This window comes from Oncorhynchus nerka, linkage group LG22 (assembly GCF_034236695.1).
Source record: "Oncorhynchus nerka isolate Pitt River linkage group LG22, Oner_Uvic_2.0, whole genome shotgun sequence".
Lineage (NCBI taxonomy): Eukaryota > Metazoa > Chordata > Actinopteri > Salmoniformes > Salmonidae > Oncorhynchus > Oncorhynchus nerka.
Genome location: NC_088417.1, coordinates 57,436,702 through 57,454,888, shown reverse-complemented (window position 1 = coordinate 57,454,888; position 18,187 = coordinate 57,436,702). Strand labels below are relative to the sequence as shown.

Genomic DNA, 18,187 nt, shown 5'->3' with positions numbered 1-18,187 from the left:
AATCTCCTCCAGGAATTTACGACCTCTCTGACCACAGCAGCCTGGGTGTAGGAGACAGGGAGGCAGGGAGAATGGTGCATAGAAAAGGGCTGGTGCAGAGGGGGGGGTTAGTGCTCGCTGTACCCAAAGAGGGCAGCGTCATGACAGCAGTGATACTAGCAAGAGCAGTGTACGGGTTTCTTTTTTTTCTCAATTGTGAATAATGAGCACTGCATTAAATCGGCACTTTTGTTTTTAAGGACACACTTTAAATATTGCCACCCCTCCCACCTCAGCTCAAGCGAGATGATGTTAGACAGGTAAATTGCCGAATCTGGTGTAAGGGGTGGAAAATACATGACACAATTGCAGCTAACGTGCGCTTGACACTTGCGCCTCCTTAGCACCAGCTAAAAATAGAGCACTCCATCTCTCTCTCTCCACCTCTCCCTCTCTCTCATCAGAAAAATGTGATGCCATGTAAATGTCTATGCTATATTTTGACCTGATCACATAAGGTAATCTAGAGCCACATATGACACATAAGGAAAGGGACAAAAACAGAAGTATATCACCCAGAGAACTATTTCATATCGTGTAGGATCATTTTAGTTACTCAAGTTGGAAATAAGAAAATGACAGGACGTAAAGACATAGGAAATCATTGTATCACTTACAGTTGGCTACTTTAGTAGAACAGAGCATACAGTAATGACATTTCACAGATTCCTTGGTGCCAATGACTCTACCCAACTATATAATCAGAGTTCCTTTCAACCCATCTCTTTCTCTCATTTCAGAACTTCATTCAGAAGTAGTACATAAAGACCAGTGGATCCTGAGTGTGTCTTCATTACATGGTAAGGGAGGGCAAGCATAAAAACTTTTGAACTTTTGGTGCAACTGAAATGTTGAATCACATAAAAATAAAATACAATTGAAATGATTGCTTAAACAGTCATTACTCAAAATGTCTATTTCATTTCAATTAGAGATTTGTAAATATTTGGCTCCACCTGGTTAGTCCCATTTCAAAAAGCCACTTTCCATTTCAACAAGTAATTATGTATAACCTTATCCAATCTGCCCTTGAATTAATGAATAAAGTAGCATTTAAGTCCATCTTTTGTCCCAAAAGGTTTGTGTGGGGCTTCCTCTTGTTTCATGCCAAGCATTATATTAATTAAATTGGATTTTAAAACTTTTGAAAGTCTATTTGAAATGAATGTAAATCAACATGTAGCCTGTATTACTATTAAACAATTCCTTCGGGATATTGAGTTGAGCTGTCTCTCATCCTTTTCCACCATTTGCTACTCTGCAGTAATCTCTGACATACAAATAACAGAACAGGTATTCTTGGAATTGACACAGGCTGCCATGGGCTGAACTCACATCCACATTATATTACTGTAGTCTCTCATATTGTACATTCATGCCCACTGTCACTAACAGGACCAGAGGGTTAACCTCATTATTGTTATGTTCTCAAGCACAGAGATCCAAGTTAAGCACATTATATTTCACGTGGACAATGGTGGAGGTAATATCCCCACATAGCATCTCTGAGGATGCATGTTCTGTACATGCAAATGTTCCACAGCTGAAGAATATTCCACCTTCTGGTCATCTCCATAAGCCTGTTAACATCCTAGAACATCCTATCATTCTTCTACCATCCTAGAAAGCCTCCAAGGTAAACAATCAGCTATGCACCTAGCATTATTGGAAAACATGATGAAGGAAGTTTCACATTAACTGTACTGTACTCTACTGTACTCTAACAGGACTACTAGTAAGATCGGGGAGCAAATCTTCCCTGTTTTTTATAGTTTGTTTGCTGTTTTACACTTGAGAGTGTTGCACTAGAAGTGCAGATGAAGTCATTTTGACAGCGTATGAATTTAAAATGTAAGTATCTCTGCAATTTTTTAAGTCATGCAGCCCTCTTTTTCTAAATAAGTCTATTTAACAGACATATGGTATTAGAACTTCAATATCAAGAACAGAATTTGTGTTATAAGCAGTTTGAAGAGGACAAAAGCAGATTCTGAGGTTTCCAAAACACTTACCTTTGCCAAATAACCAAACAAATTGAAGATATGAGCTGTGGAAGCGCTGTTCCATTGTGCTCCACATCTGAGCACGGGTAGCAGATCGCCTACAGTAAAATAAACGAATGAAAATACTATTGTGTTCCTTGAAATATATATTATGTTACCCAAGACCTCCAGAAACACAACCAAAATATTATTTATTACATGTATATTAAATGTGTTTATTAGATGTTAGAATGTTGCAGTAAAATTGACTGCTCATTGAAGTAGTAAGGGGTGTAGTGAGGGTCGGCAGTTTAAGTGTTAAAAAATGTTGTTCTTAGAAAATGTAAACTTAATGTATTATACACTTAGAATTGTTTTTGTTCCAAGCGGGTTCTTCGGCTGTCCCCATAGGATAAATTGTTTTGGTTCCAGGTAGAAACCCTTTTTGGTTCCAGGTAGAACTGTTTTGCGTTCCAGGTAGAACTGTTTTGCATTCCATGTAGAACCCTCTGTGGAAAGGGTTCTACATGGAACTCAAAAGGGTTCTACCAAGAACCAAAAAGGGTTCTTCAAAGGGTTCTCCTATGGCACCTTTTTTATGTAGGTATAATTTTAATCCACTCTTCTTTCTTTTCTTTTACAAGATGTCATGCCCACACACTAATCAGCCACACATCACAAGAGCGGTGCTAAATTACAGGCGCTGCTCAGTTTGAGCTTTCAAGACAAAATTTAAACATTAAAGATGAGCCTCTGTACTCTGGTCTCACTGTGAGATAGAGTACATTAATCAACCCAGTGATTATCAAGCACATTTTTCTTGCAGAAAAACATTTATAGTTCTGTCCTCCTTACATTACGCTGTTCATTATGTTCATAAGACTGCCAGCACTTTAAAGAACAAACATTATTAATCTTGCCCATTGTTATCAGACACCGCTTTTGAAACTTATAACAAAAGTCTACTTTTTGTTCTCTCTCCCTGAACTCATTTCATAAAGCACATCAGTCAGGCTTAATGGCTTTCGTGAAGTCTGAGTCCTTCGGAAAGACAACCTAATGGGCTTTATTGGCCTTTAAGCACATACTGTACCCGACTATGATGGTTTGAGAAAATGTCATTTTTGAGAACTCAATTGAGACTCTAGTCCTTGAGCTTTCGACAATGTCTTAAAGTATTTGTTGAGTGTTCCATATTTTATTTTAATGGAATATTACCTAAAATGTATTAAAACATTATAATTAATGATGATAAAAAGCAGCTTTTCTCAGTGCCCCTGCTTGGCCGGTTAGAAAACAACAGAGTGGTTTGGGTATGTACTGGTAAAATGTGTCAATGAGACATGCATACCCTTGGTTATTCAAATGAGCTCCCACGTGGAGGCCCTGGGGCAGACTGTCCGAGCCCAGCTGCACCAAGTCAAATAGTAAGGATGGATTCAGGAAACGCACGATGGACCTACTAGGGCACAATAAATGCAGAGTGATTATTTCACAAGCGTGAGTCGTTTCTGTCCTTTGGTTTGTCACTGTTCGTGAAGCCAGCTATCTAGCTACTGCTTCCACCTATATCAACAGTTAACTGCCAGCAGGCCAACTCTTTCAAACTGCATAATTTCAAATAGAAGTGACTGGCGAGAAAGTTGCTTCATATACTTTGTCCTTTTTCTGAAACCAGCTGTGAATAGCTTGGCTTTGCTAGCTAGCTTTTTTTGTGTGCATTGAGTGTGCACTCCTGAGCCTGTCTCAAGAAGGATCTACCTAGCAAACAGGGGACATCCTAAGCATGTTAGGCGCTACTTGTGGGGGTCGTAGAGCAAAATGGAGACCACCATCGTGAGAGTGGTAGTTAATAGTTTGTAGGTGAAACCATTCAGACTCTACAGACGTTTTCACAAGAAGACCGATTTCTGGGATGTCTCATGGTCTGACAAACACCGCTCCAGCTCTGCCACCTTTTAACGCAGATGCGGAAGTGCGATATCGGCGGATGTAGTGGATTGAGACTCATCCAACGCAAAAAAATATATCTCTAACTTAAACTGACAGATTTAATGGGGACCGTTTTTAATTATGTTACTTAGATTGACACTAGGGGGTTATGTACCTTCCTGTGATTGTTTTCAATTACAATAGTCAAAAAGAAATACAAATAGCTTCTTAACAAACACCAATATCTCAAGCAATCATTTTTATAGGACTGTCTGGGAGTGGTTTGACTTGGGAGAGGAAAACTGAAAACTAGCTGTTATTGGCAGAGAGGTTTGGAACTCACTGTCTTTACCTAATTTACCACCTGGTGACATCACCAAGCAGGCCAAAACTCCATCGCAACAAAATAAGCTGAAATTTCAGGCCTCTTATACTAAAAGGGCATTATCATAATTTTCTAGTATTTAATAGTATTATTCCGACATAGTGTGGAAATACATATAAACTACAGGATATCATGCTTTTGACTATGCTGGGTCTTTAAGTGTATTTTTAACATGTGCAAAGTTTAGGAAATCTCAAAATGCTGTAGACCATTGGGGTTTTGAGTTCAAATCCCAGGTGAGAACATGTTGAATAATAATTATTGAATAAATAAACACAAATCTAATAATGTATGTCAAAGTGTATCAAATGTAGTATGTAAGTTGAAAACTAAACCATGAATTCATCAGTGGTTCACCATTCAGGGCCTTGATGGGCTTGGCAACAGTAACAAGGGGTCACCTATAATGAAGCTAGGATGGCTGTGCCCTGGATAGAATGTGTTTTTGGTAACACATTTTTTGGATAGTCCATCTGTAGATGCTCTTCAGACTATTAGTAACATTTCAACTAATTATCTGCTATACCTAACCCTGGTTCTAACCCTAATCTTAACCCTTATCCTAACCCTAAACGTAACCCTTACCCTAACCCTAGCCCTAACCTTAACCAAACCTTATTATTAACCTAACCCTAACTGTAACCTTAGCCAGCAGTTGCTTATCAACAGATAGTTTGTTGATAGTATGACCATATGTAGAACATCTACAGATGGAAAATCCAGACTATCCAAATAAAGTTCAACCTGTTTTTGGGTGGGGAGAGTATGTTTCTTTACGACCAACAGGTGACGTCCCCGGAACAAGCCGGGAACTAGACAAAAACCTCCACGGGACCATGATAGAACATTCTAAGAGGAGGATTTCCCTGGAACAAACCAGGAACTAGACAAAACCTCCAGGGGACCATGACAGATCATCCCAAGAATGTCCTAAAAACGTCCTCAGGGACGTCTTCGGGACAAACCAGGAACTAGACAAAACCTCCAGGGGACCATGACACAGCATCCTGACCATTTTAGGCAACCATTTCGGGACAAAAAAAAAGTGAAAACATTTTTAAAGCTGCTGGGCCAATCACATACGGGCCTGTCTCGGCCAAAGAGGATGATCGCATTATTCAAGCAATTTGTGTTTTTTTTAACAGATGGGGTTCTACTCAGTGTTTTTTCTCAAATGTATGATTTGGCCACAAGTACAAGTAAAGAACAACAACATTATTTGGGTATGAGCAGTATATTATAATATATTATTAAAAAAAATGTAAATGATTTACTTTAAGAAAAGCTCCAAAAAAATCCATAGAACCTTTAGCCATCATTTGTACTGAGAGCAGACTTGAGAGAGGAGGGGGGAGTCAAAGGTTGTGTTCTGTGAGACAAGTGTAACACCTGCTGGTACTCAGCAGTACTACTGGAGGGGATGCTGATGCGATGCAGCCCACTTGCAGTAGTTTTAGCTCTGTTAGAATACAATTGTCTCATTTTGGGGATAATATTGTGCAATATAGAAGGAGGCCCGACAAAAACAGAATAAAACATTATGCACTGCACACCTTTTCATCAGAATACTGGAGGTTGTTGGGTCAATATTGCTGTTGCCTCATCAAAACCAACTAAACGTAGTTATGACAACTACATTGAAACATTATACAAATGAATGTTCTTGGAAAGTTCATTTCTCGTCACACTGACTGATCCAGGAGTATTTTTTTAAAATATTGCCGTCATTGTAAAGCTAGCCATGACAAGAACTTAGTGAGTGCATCATGGAAAAAGTTGTCACAAAATGATCTGACTCTGTTAATGGGCAATGTGTCAACAGGAAATATCCCACTAACATCACAACAGGACCTTCACCTCCAAAAACTGATGCAAAGGACACTCATTGAGCCACCAGCTGTCTCTCACTATCTTCTTCAAACAAACACCTCATATGCTCTTTAGCATAGCTGAATCAGGAGCAGGTAGACCATACACAGGTCATCAATCCCTGGAATCGTCTGTATATCTCAGACACAGGTCACATCAGTTATGTCCGATTCACTGGCCCTCTGCTTGGTCCACTAATGTCACTTAGTAAGACAAACATGCCTAACGAGGCGAACAACTGAATTGCCACTTACCATTTGATTTCATTGAGAGACTTCTCTTTTTTTCCGCTGACACTGGCAAAGACCACAGGCCCTTGTTCCGAGACCCGTCTGCTCCAGGGGTATAAATGGGGGGAGGACCTGGAGTTCTGCCTCACCTAATTATTCCCTCAGCATTTTTGCTATTCTTCTACAGAGCTTCTTCACCACCACCAACTCCATAGGCAAGAGCTTGGGGGTCTATGCGTTTCACTGGAGGATTGGGAACGACAGTAGGGTTAGCGTGGTAGATCTTGGGGATGTAAATGCAACTAGAATATGAAAATGCCTCAGAACTCTTATTGTTTTTGTTGAACAAATGTATTTCTATGTACTATGTACTTTACTTCATCTAGAAACCAATAACTGTAGTTTTGTTGATGTAGGGATATGGTTTATTTTAGAACATACTGAATGACAATATATCAACAGGATATGGGTCGTCAGCATTACACAAAATGAGTTATATCAATCCAAGAACTAGAATAGAGATTGTTCTCATACATTGCATGAAGCTGCCATAGTGTACTGTAAGCGGTGTGAACTTATCTGTTTCATTGTGTTTCCCTCATCCAGCCTACCATCACCATGGCCTTCTGGCTCCAAGCTGCATCTCTGCTGGTGTTGCTGGCGCTCTCCCCAGGGACAGACGCTGCAGCTGCCCAGCACCTGTGTGGCTCTCACCTGGTGGACGCCCTCTATCTGGTGTGTGGAGAGAAAGGATTCTTTTACAACCCAAAGAGAGATGTGGATCCCCTTATAGGCAAGACACCTCTAGCACTGTCTGAATTCAAAAGACTTCATAGCTGCTCGACAACTCAACTTGATCAAAGACCACAAGCTACTTTACTGTTTTTGTGTGTGTGTAGAAATGGCATGTAGGAAACTCATGGTCACTATGAATAACAATGTTGTGGAACAATGTAGAACCTACAAATATTGAAATGAATGTGAAGGCAATGATGAGATACAGGGAAAGGCATATACAGTAGTCCATACAACATATGCTGGTTTATGTTGTGCTATAGCACTCACTCAATATATTTTTCTCCTCTTGCAGGGTTCCTCTCTCCAAAATCAGCAAAGGAGAATGAAGAATACCCCTTCAAAGACCAGACGGAGATGATGGTAAAGAGAGGTATTGTAGAGCAGTGCTGTCACAAGCCCTGCAACATCTTCGACCTGCAAAACTACTGCAACTGAGACCTGTCGGACCCTGCGTTCACCCACTGCCACGCTCAAATTCTCAGAGACAGCATCTTACTTCAAAGATTTGCAAACATGGAGTGCAAACAAGGAAAGGTCTAGACGTGTTTTATTTTTCCCCAGAAAATAAAGTTTTATGAAATTAGCAAGGACTTTGAGTTTTCCTTTTGTGAATGGGCCTTAGGTTCTGAGTAGGCTACTATGGCTTCTGTGCAAGTTGTGGTTTTGAGTTTACATGATATTGTAAATGCATATTGTGGTAATTCAGACGTGTTCATATCATGTCCTCTTAGTTGCCTCGATTGTGTTACTATGCAGCTATGAGCGGCCTTGCACAATGACCATTTTGTTCCCCTTTTTTCTCCTGGTATTGCATTATTTTGACTGTCTACCTCATCATAATCAACTAATATTACAGTGTTTTCAAAGATATTATGCCCCCTTGCTAACATCAGTCAGTGTTTTTGAGATAGGCCTATGCACAGCTTCATTCACCTTGCTACTGTGCTTGGTTGATTCACCATCATGTTATAGCTCTCAGACAAGCGTTTGGTTTATGAAACTTTATTTAGTATTTGCTCATTATTATGCATTTTTCTGTCTTTAAAATTCATTCATTACTCAGTTCTGAAATCTTAATCACGTGGGCCCAGTTTTCCAAAACTTTTAATCTGGATCTGAGTGATCCGGATTCAGATCGATCGGGCTGTTTTTTAGAAGAAAAGAAAACTGATATAACCCTCTCACCAAAGGCTCAGATAAATCAGCATGGAAATAATCATGAAAAGGATGAACTTGTATGATTGACTCGTTAGGGGGGAAATGAGAAGCGAGGGATATTTACTAATAGATATTTAAAATTACAAACACACACGTAATACAATTTGACTGGGATGTGTTATTACTGTTATGAATAAAGACGATCAGAAATACAATACAATATAAAAAAGAATAAATAAAACCCCCGGGTATTAGAGTACACTCTTAAAACTCAGTCACTGACACTGTTTAATCTAGCTTGCAAGCTAATGTTGGCGCGCATTGGAGCTTAATGAATGGCGATAGAAGACGAATGATTCAGCGAAGCAATGGGAAAACAAATGTTACTGGGAAACCATGTAGGCTTTCTGTTACATGTAGTATAGCAAAGTCATTTTCAGTTCGGATTGCTGCCACTAAAATGCCACGGTAATCCTTACAAAAAAGTAGGAATGTTCGTTCAAATCGCTAACATGTTACATGCTCGCCACAGACGGAAGCCTTGTTGAACTTACCTCCGTTTACATTAGTTTACATGAACGTAAACTTACATTAGTTCACATGAACGTAAACGTCAAAATACTTAAGTGGATGGTACATTAAAGAATTAAAACCAACACTAATTCTTAAACTATTGGCATGTTGTTTCTTTGAAGCTTGCATATGGAAGTAGTACAAGTGTTTGATGCGATGCAAACAACAGGCTTCATCAAAATAAGCATGACAGGTAAACTAGTGTAAAGAACATCATGTACAAACACAGGAAATGTGTCAATCCTTGTTTTCTGTTGCCTAGAGTATCTAACCGGGATGTAAGGGATATTCAGAGTATTACCCAATCCACTTGTCATGTGTCTCACTATAGGAGCAAACATCACATTAGGAACTCCAGGTGTGTCAGAGGTCAGTAGTGTAGGAGCTTTCTTTGTTATTTGAGATATTCTTATCTCTGTTTCTGCTTCCTCCCTTTCTTCTGGGTTCTCTTCAACTAGGTCAGATTCCTCAACCTACAGTCATTTGTTTCTGTTGCTTCTTCCGCTTCATTTCTTTCTTCAGTGGACTCATTTTCTTTCCTCCTGACCTCGCCACAGGTTCTCTGGTCATTACATTCTAAATCCAAACTGAAGGGTTCTGACATTTCTTCATCTTCTCTGTCTTGCAAAGTTGTCTTCATCTTCTGAATCAACATCTTCAGATTTCTCTGGATTTTTCACATCCTCTTCCAGATTTTCTTCTTCACTGGAAGTACAGCCTTCTGGCTTGTTCAATTCTTTCAACCTCTTTGCAGAGTTCTTCGACTCTGTGTTGGATCAGCGTCAGCCACAGATTCTAGGCACACTTGCATTGCTAGCAGTAACAGGTAATTCCGATGAAGGATTTTGATGGGTCCATCTCCATTTTCTGGCTTCAACCGGAACGCAGTTAAGTTGAATTATTGATTTTATTTTTGTTTATTCCATGTGCAACTCTGTGTTGTTGTATTTGTAGAACTACTTTGTTTTATCTTGGCCAGGTCGCAGTTGTAAATGAGAACTTGTTCTCAACTAGCCTACCTGGTTAAATAAAGGTGAAATTAAAAATGTAAAAATAAAAGTTTGGCATTTGACTTTCAACAACATGCGGCGTAGAGGCCCAGCAATCTGCCAACTTGTGCATTCCTTTCAGTCCTAGATTCCGTATCAGGACTCTGTCTCTGGCGAATCTTGATCATTTCCTGTGTTGTCTATCTTCTGTTTTTCCTGCAGTGGTCTCTGAGAGTTTGAATACAGCTTGCAACTCTTTATGTCAGACTTTTCTGATGCACCATCACTCGAGACTCCAAAGCATAGATCTACAGGTAACCTTGCTTCACGGCCAACATGATAAAGTACAGAGAATATCCGGTTGCTTCGTTCTGAGTGCAATTGTACAAATATACAAGATGTCTCAGGTTGAGGATCACCATAAAGGTTCAATTCTGATTCTTAGTAGGAAATACAAGCATGTTTTATACAGTGATCTGTATTGACTAGGACATTTGCTGTCTTACTGGAATCTGGTTCAACGGACAGAATATCCATGCAGACAAGATCCAAAGTTCCGTCACTATGTATATGAGACAAAGGAGCAACTATTTTGAGTAGTGTCTTTCTATGGATACCGCGAGCACAGGATATGCAGTAGTCTTTGACCTCTGGTTTAATATGTGGCCTCTAGAAACGGTCTCTTACTAATCCATAAGTATTGTCGAAACCCCAGATGACCTGAGTCATCATGTAGTGACTTCAACACGTAGTGATTTCAACCCCCAAACTTCTCTGGCAGAAGTAGCTGAGTTCAGTGAGGTCTATTTGGAGGATTTGTATAGCAAAATATATGGCAAATAGAAATCCAATATGGATGGTGTTAAGAGATAGATGGGAGGGGTTGAATGGAGCTGAAGGGTGAGACTAATAACAACAAGAACACAAATGTAAAAGATATTGAGTCGGTAAAATGTATATAGGTTCAGAACTTTGTGAAGTTATACAGCAGATATAAATCAAACTGGATGGACATCAGAAATAGATGGGAGAGGTGGAGGTTAGAGGAAGGCCAGGACTAAAAACAAACAAAATATAACTTTTGTGAAATCGATTGTGTCCGTAAAATGTATATAGTAAGTAGAAGCTGGAAGTAGAAGCCTAAGTGTTATTGTTTATTAGTTTCCTCCAATTAGGATAAGGGTGGTAGGGTTTGCGGGATATGTATGTATGTATGTATGTATGTATTTATGTATGTATGTATGTATATGTATGTGAATATATATATATGGGTATGTATATAAATATATTTACATTTACATTTACATTTAAGTCATTTAGCAGACGCTCTTATCCAGAGCGACTTATATATTTACTAAACAAATATATGGGGGATTGGAAATGATGCAGACAATTAAGTTGATGGAAGTTACAATCTATCCGCAATATTAAAGCTGATCTACCCCCTAATACATTTTAAAAAGTGTACAGCACTCTGTCTTCAATCTTTAGTTTCTCCCATGCTCTTAGGAATACAGAGATGTCTGGATGTCCTGTGTTCATGACTCTCGTGACATCATAGTTTACTAGAGCTGACCACATCTCACCAATGCAGGGATCTTTTTGTTAAGATGCTGACTTGGACTCATCTTTGGCAACTGATGAGCGAGCACTCAATATAGTCAGATTGTAGTATGATTGAAGAGTCGGTCTGATCCAGGGGTTGAAAACAAAATCATTTTTCTATTGTTTCGTTCTGAACAGAACCATCTTTTTCTTTTGTTCCGTTCCGCTGTTCCGAGCAGCAAAACAAAGTTCTAAACCAGTTCGAACCAAAAAAAAGCTCTCCATCACTCACATCGCTGCAGAATTCTGTGGTAGCCATGCTGGTTAAGTGTGCCTTGAATTCTAAATAAATCACAGACAGTGTCACCAGCAAATCCCCCCCACTATACATCTCCTCCTCTATGCTTCATGGCTGGAAACACGCATGCAGAAATAATCCGTTCACCTACTCTGCATCTCACAAAGACACAGCGGTTAGAACAAAAAATCTCAAATTTGGACTAATTTTATTTAATCAGGCAGGTCAGTTAAGAACAAATTCTTAGCGATAGTTAACAAAATTTTCAATGACAGCCTAGGAACAGTGGGTTAACTGTCTGTTCAGGGGCAGAATGACAGATTTGTACGTTGTCAGCTCAGGGATTTGAACTTGCAACCTTCCGGTAACTAGTCCAACGCTCTAACCACAAGGCTACCCTGCCTCCCCTCATTAGAACAATTGGAGAGATTTCCTAATGTCCATTGCTTGTGTTTCTTGGCCCAAACAAGTCTCTTCTTCTTATTGGTGTCCTTTAGTTGTGGTTTCTTTGCAGCAATACGACCATGAAGGCCTGATTCACAAAGTATCCTCTGAACAGTTGTAACTCTGGGTCTTCCTTTCCAATTGGAGAGATTTCCTAATGTCCATTTCTTGTGTTTCTTGGCCCAAACAAGTCTCTTCTTCTTATTGGTGTCCTTTAGTTGTGGTTTCTTTGCAGCAATACGACCATGAAGGCCTGATTCACAAAGTATCCTCTGAACAGTTGTAACTCTGGGTCTTCCTTTCCTGTGGCGGTCCTCAGTTTGGTGATGGTTTTTGCAACTGCACTTGAAAGAACTTTCAAAGTTCTTGAAATGTTCCATATTGACTAACCTTCATGTCTTAATAACCTCTTGAAGCTAGGGGGCACATTTTTATTTTTGGAAAAATAACGTTCCCAAAGTAAACTGCCTATTTCTCAGGACCAGATGCTAGAATATGCATATAATTGACAGTTTAGGATAGAAAACACTCTAAAGTTTCCAAACTGTAAAAATATTGTCTGTAAGTATAACAGAACTGATATTGCAGGCGAAATCCTGAGGAAAATCCAACCAGGAAGTGACTCTTATTTTGAAACCCCTGTCTTTCTATGCATCCCTATTGCCCATTGAAAGGTATATCAACCAGATTCCTTTTTCTGTGGCTTCCCTAAGGTGTCTACAGCCTTTAGACGTAGTTTCAGGCCTTTATTTTGGAGAATGAGCGTAAACGTCCACATTGCGTAAGTGGTCTGTTGTTGGCTCTCAGTGTGTTTTCTCGCAAAACAGAGAGGTAGCCATTTTTCCTCCAGGTCCTAGTGAAAAGCCAACTGTCCCGGTTGATATATTATCGAATAGATATTTGAATAGATATTATCCATTTCCGGTGGATTCCTAGGCATAACGCATCAAACTAACAGAGGTATTTGGATATAAAAAATATATTTGTGGAACAAAAGGAACATTTGCTGTCTAACTGGGAGTCTTGTGAGTGAAAACATCCGAAGCTCATCAAAGGTAAACGATTAATTTGATTAATCAAGGTTAAAGTAATGATGCACTGTCGTTTCACTTTGATTATTTGAGCTGTTCTTGCCATAATATGGACTTGTTCTTTTACCAAATAGGGCTATCTTCTGGATACCACCTCTACCTTGTCACAACACAACTGACTGGCTCAAACACAATAAGAAAGAAAGAAATTCCACAAATGACCTTTTAACGAGGCACAACTCTTAATTAAAATGCATTCCAGTTGACTACCTCATGAAGCTGGTTGAGAGAATGCCAAGCGTGTGCAAAGCTGTCATCAAGGCAAAGGGGGGCTACTTTGAAGAATCTCAAATATAAAATTATTATTGAGGTGTTTAGTACTTTTTTGGTTAGTACGTGATTACATGTGTTATTTCATAGCTTTGATGTCTTCACTATTATTCTACAATGTAAAAAATAGTACAAAGAAAAACCCAGAGAAGTACTTTGTTGGAAGCCACAATCTATTTGCATTATTAAAGCTGATTTACACCCTAAAAAATATATATAAAAAATGACTTCACCAATGGATAGAGCAGCTTGCTATGGAGTGGGCAAGCTATGTTCATCCATTGGACAGACAAGTGTAGTGTATGGTGCGACATGTGACTGAAATTTTGCGTGTGAGGAGAGCGCTGGACATGAAGTTCTGGGCATCTTCTTGTTATGACATGCATCATTAGAATTATCTGTTGTCACCTCAAAACGTTTCTCCATACAGGTAATTGTGCAGTTTATCAACGACGGCCCACTTCAAAACTTGAAATTCAAAGTTCAGACAGGGATGATCTTCTACTGATTAATGTGACTGGATGCAGGATTTGATCCTTGTATTCTCGTTACAGTATTCCGCCTAACGCTTAACCGCTTACACCGATATGTAGTATATATGGCTTTCAAGAGCCTGCACCAGCCTGCACCTGTGCCGACACAGTGTCTGGTCTCGGCCATGTGGTTACTGCTTCAATCTTTGATGGATCTATAGCCATTCAATCTTGGGAATTTGTGTGTCCAATATAGTTGACTGATGTTCAGCATAATTGACAAGGCAACGGGTGGCTATTTGAAGAATCTGAAATATAAAATGCATTTTGATTTGTTTAACACGTTTTTGGTTAAATGACATACCCAAACTAACTGCCTGTTGCTCAGGCCCTGAAGCAAGGATATGCATATTCTTGGTACCATTTGGAAGGAAACACTTTGAAGTTTGTGGAAATATGAACTGAATGTAGGAGAATATAACACAATAGATCTGGTAGAAGAAAATACAAAGAAAAAACCAACCTGTATTTTTCTACCACCATCTTTGAAATGCAAGAGATAGGTCTTAGTTATAGCCATCACTTTGGTTGTAATTCTGATAGTGTCCACAAGATGACAGCAGTGTATGTGCAACGTTTCAGATGGATAACTTGAAAAATGAGTAAACAACAAGACTTTTAGTGTGAAGTCCCCAGGTACATTTGGGGAAATCTTGAAGGAGACATTCACATTCATATTCCATTTTTCTGCAAGAATATCGTCAAATCTGTATACTTGGACTTAGATTTAGCTTTCCAAGTAATAGTAGCCATATTATAAGTTCAACATTTGCAAAATAACCAGTTTTCATAACTTCATAACTGAATATCCTTATCATTTTTGTCCAAAATGAAAAGGCATGTAGTCGTACAAGGTAAGTAGCTACATTTTAAGAGATGTACACAGGGTGTCGCAGTGGTCTCAGTGCTAGCTGTGCCACCAGAAACTCTGGGTGCGAGCCCGGGCTCTGTCAGAGCCGACCGCGACTGGGAGGCCCATGGGGTGGCGGACAATTGGCCCAGCATCGTCCGGGTTAGGGAGGGATTGGCCGGCAGGGATATCCTTGTCTCATCGCGCACTAGCGACTCCTGTGGCGGTCCGGGCGCAGTGTGCACTGACCAGGTCGCTAGGTGTATGGTGTTCCTCTGACACATTGGTGCGGCTGGCTTCCGGGTTGGATGAGCGCTGTGTTAAGAAGCAGTGCGGCTTGGTTGGGTTGTGTTTCGGAGGACGCATGGCTCTCAACCTTCGCCTCTCCCGAGTCTGTACAGGAGATGCAGCGATGAGACAAGACAGTAACTACTAACAATTGGATACCACAAAATTGAGGAGAAAAAGGGGGTAAAAGCCCAGCTCATTGGCTATGTTTGCTTTGTTTGACCCCGATTGGTGCTTATTTAACAAAGATACAGTCGTTCAAGTGATGGCCACCCGTGTCATCGGCGTGCCATGAAGGCGTCGCTCTCTGACCAAATATGGTGTCCTATAGGATATACTACACCTCTAATGAAATAGTGAAGTCTTGTTAGGATCACTGAGGAATAGATACGAACGTGATTTGACTCATTGAAACAACGTTTCTTTGCAAATTGAAGGAATGGAAATACAAAATCGATCGTGCATGCTATATGGATCTTTTTAGGATATGAAAAAGGATTTTATCTAACAAAACAACACTTCCTGTTATCTCTGGGACCCTTTGGCTGACAAATCATAGCAAAATTTCACAATGTAAGTACACATTTCACCTTCAGTGAATTTATCAAACCTATCGCCAAGAAAAAAGTGGAACTCTCCTCAAACAATGGCAAGCATGGCATTTTTTCGCAGTAATAGCTACTGTAAATTGGACAGTGCAGTTATATTAACAAGAATTTAAGCTTTCAGCTGATATAAGACACAGTGGGGCAAAAAGAGTATTTAGTCAGCCACCAATTGTGCAAGTTCTCCCACTTTAAAAGATGAGAGAGGCCTGTAACTTTCATCATAGGTACACTTCAACTTTGACAGACAAAATGAGAAAAAAAATCCAGAAAATCACATTGTAGGATTTTTTATGAATTTATTTGCAAATTATGGTGGAAAATAAGTATTTGGTCAATAACAAAAGTTTATCTCAATACTTTGTTATATACCCTTTGTTGGCAATGACAGAGGTCAAACATTTTCTGTAAGTCTTCACAAAGTTTTCACACACTGTTGCTGGTATTTTGGCCCATTCCTCCATCCAGATCTCCTCTAGAGCAGTGATGTTTTGGGGCTCTTGCTGGGCAACACAGACTCCCTCCAAAGATTTTCTATGGGGTTGAGATCTGGAGACTGGTTAGGCCACTCCAGGACCTTGAAATGCTTCTTACGAAGCCACTCCTTCGTTGCCTGGGCGGTGTGTTTGGGATCATTGTCATGCTGAAAGACCCAGCCACGTTTCATCTTCAATGCCCTTGCTGATGGAAGGAGGTTTTCACTCAAAATCTCACATGGCCCCATTCATTCTTTCCTTTACACGGATCAGTCGTCCTGGTCCCTTTGCAGAAAAACAGCCCCAAAGCATGATGTTTCCACCCCCATGCTTCACAGTAGGTATGGTGTTCTTTGGATGCAACTCAGCATTCTTCGTCCTCCAAACACGACGAGTTGAGTTTTTACCAAAAAGTTATATTTTGATTTCATCTGACCATATGACATTCTCCCAATCTTGTTCTGGATCATCAAAATGCTCTCTAGCAAACTTCAGACGGGCCTGGACGTGTACTGGCTTAAGCAGGGGGACACGTCTGGCACTGCAGGATTTGAGTCCCTGGCGACGTAGTGTTTTCCCAGCTCTCGGCAGGTCATTCACTAGGTCCCCCCGTGTGGTTCTGGGATTTTTGCTCACCGTTCTTGTGATCATTTTGACCCCACGGGGTGAGATCTTGTGTGGAGCCCCAGATCGAGGGAGATTATCAGTGGTCTTGTATGTCTTCCATTTCCTAATAATTGCTCCCACAGTTGAGTTCTTCAAACCAAGCTGCTTACCTATTGCAAATTCAGTCTTCCCAGCCTGGTGCAGGTCTACAATTTTGTTTCTGGTGTCCTTTGACAGCTCTTTGGTCTTGGCCATAGTGGAGATTGGAGTGTGACTGTTTGAGGTTGTGGACAGGTGTCTTTTATACTGATAACAAGTTCAAACAGGTGCCATTAACACAGGTAACGAGTGGAGGACAGAGGAGCCTCTTAAAGAAGAAGTTACAGGTCTGTGAGAGCCAGAAATCTTTCTTGTTTGTAGGTGACCAAATACTTATTTTCCACCATAATTTGCAAATAAATTCATTAAAAATCCTACAATGTGTTTTTCTGTCTGTCATAGTTGAAGTGTACCTATGATGAAAATTACAGGCCTCTCTCATCTTTTTAAGTGGGAGAACTTTCACAATTGGTGGCTGACTAAATACTTTTTTGCCCCACTGTATATGTACCGACATTTGTTGTTTCTCTAAAATCTGCGATCTTGACATAACGCGCTGCATGATTTACAACTGACCCCTTGACGGAACGCCGATCCTTAAATTATTCAATGTTTGTTTACATTTACATTGTTTACAAACATTGGAATAAAACAAGCTTATATTTTGGGTTCTGATGGGGTATTACAGTTGAACGAATGGGTATATATAATTAATTTATAAGTCCAAAGATGGACAACTAAGGATTCTAGCTTTAAAGGCCCAGTGCAGTCAAAAAAAGTTTTTTTGAAAAGACCCCCTAAAATGTTTGCCTGTTTTGGTGGGATGGAGTTATCTCCTGCCTTGTGACATCACCAGGTGCTGAATTAGTTAATAGACCAATAAGAAAGAGAGTTCCAAACATCTCTGCCAATAACTGCTAATTTTCAGTTTTCCCCTCCCAACAGGTGCAAATTATAGGCAATTAGCAAGACACCCCAAATAAAGGAGTGGTTCTGCTGGAGGTGACCACAGACCACTTCTCAGTTCCTATGCTTCCTGGCTGATGTTTTGGTCACATTTGAATGCTGGCGGTGCTTTCACTCTAGTGGTAGCATGAGACGGAGTCTACAACCCACACAAGTGGCTC

The 18,187-nt window shown here is 40.0% G+C and overlaps 1 protein-coding gene across 1 annotated transcript; it reads left to right on the top strand.

Moving 5' to 3' along the window:
- Positions 1 to 6,580: 6,580 nt before the first annotated feature.
- LOC115104644 (insulin) lies at positions 6,581 to 7,818 on the top strand. Its single transcript, XM_029625996.2, has 3 exons — positions 6,581 to 6,652; positions 7,044 to 7,230; positions 7,528 to 7,818. The coding sequence occupies exons 2-3, from the start codon at positions 7,056 to 7,058 to the stop codon at positions 7,668 to 7,670; spliced, it is 318 nt and encodes a 105-aa protein (XP_029481856.1). The 5' UTR covers positions 6,581 to 6,652; positions 7,044 to 7,055; the 3' UTR covers positions 7,671 to 7,818.
- Positions 7,819 to 18,187: the final 10,369 nt, after the last annotated feature.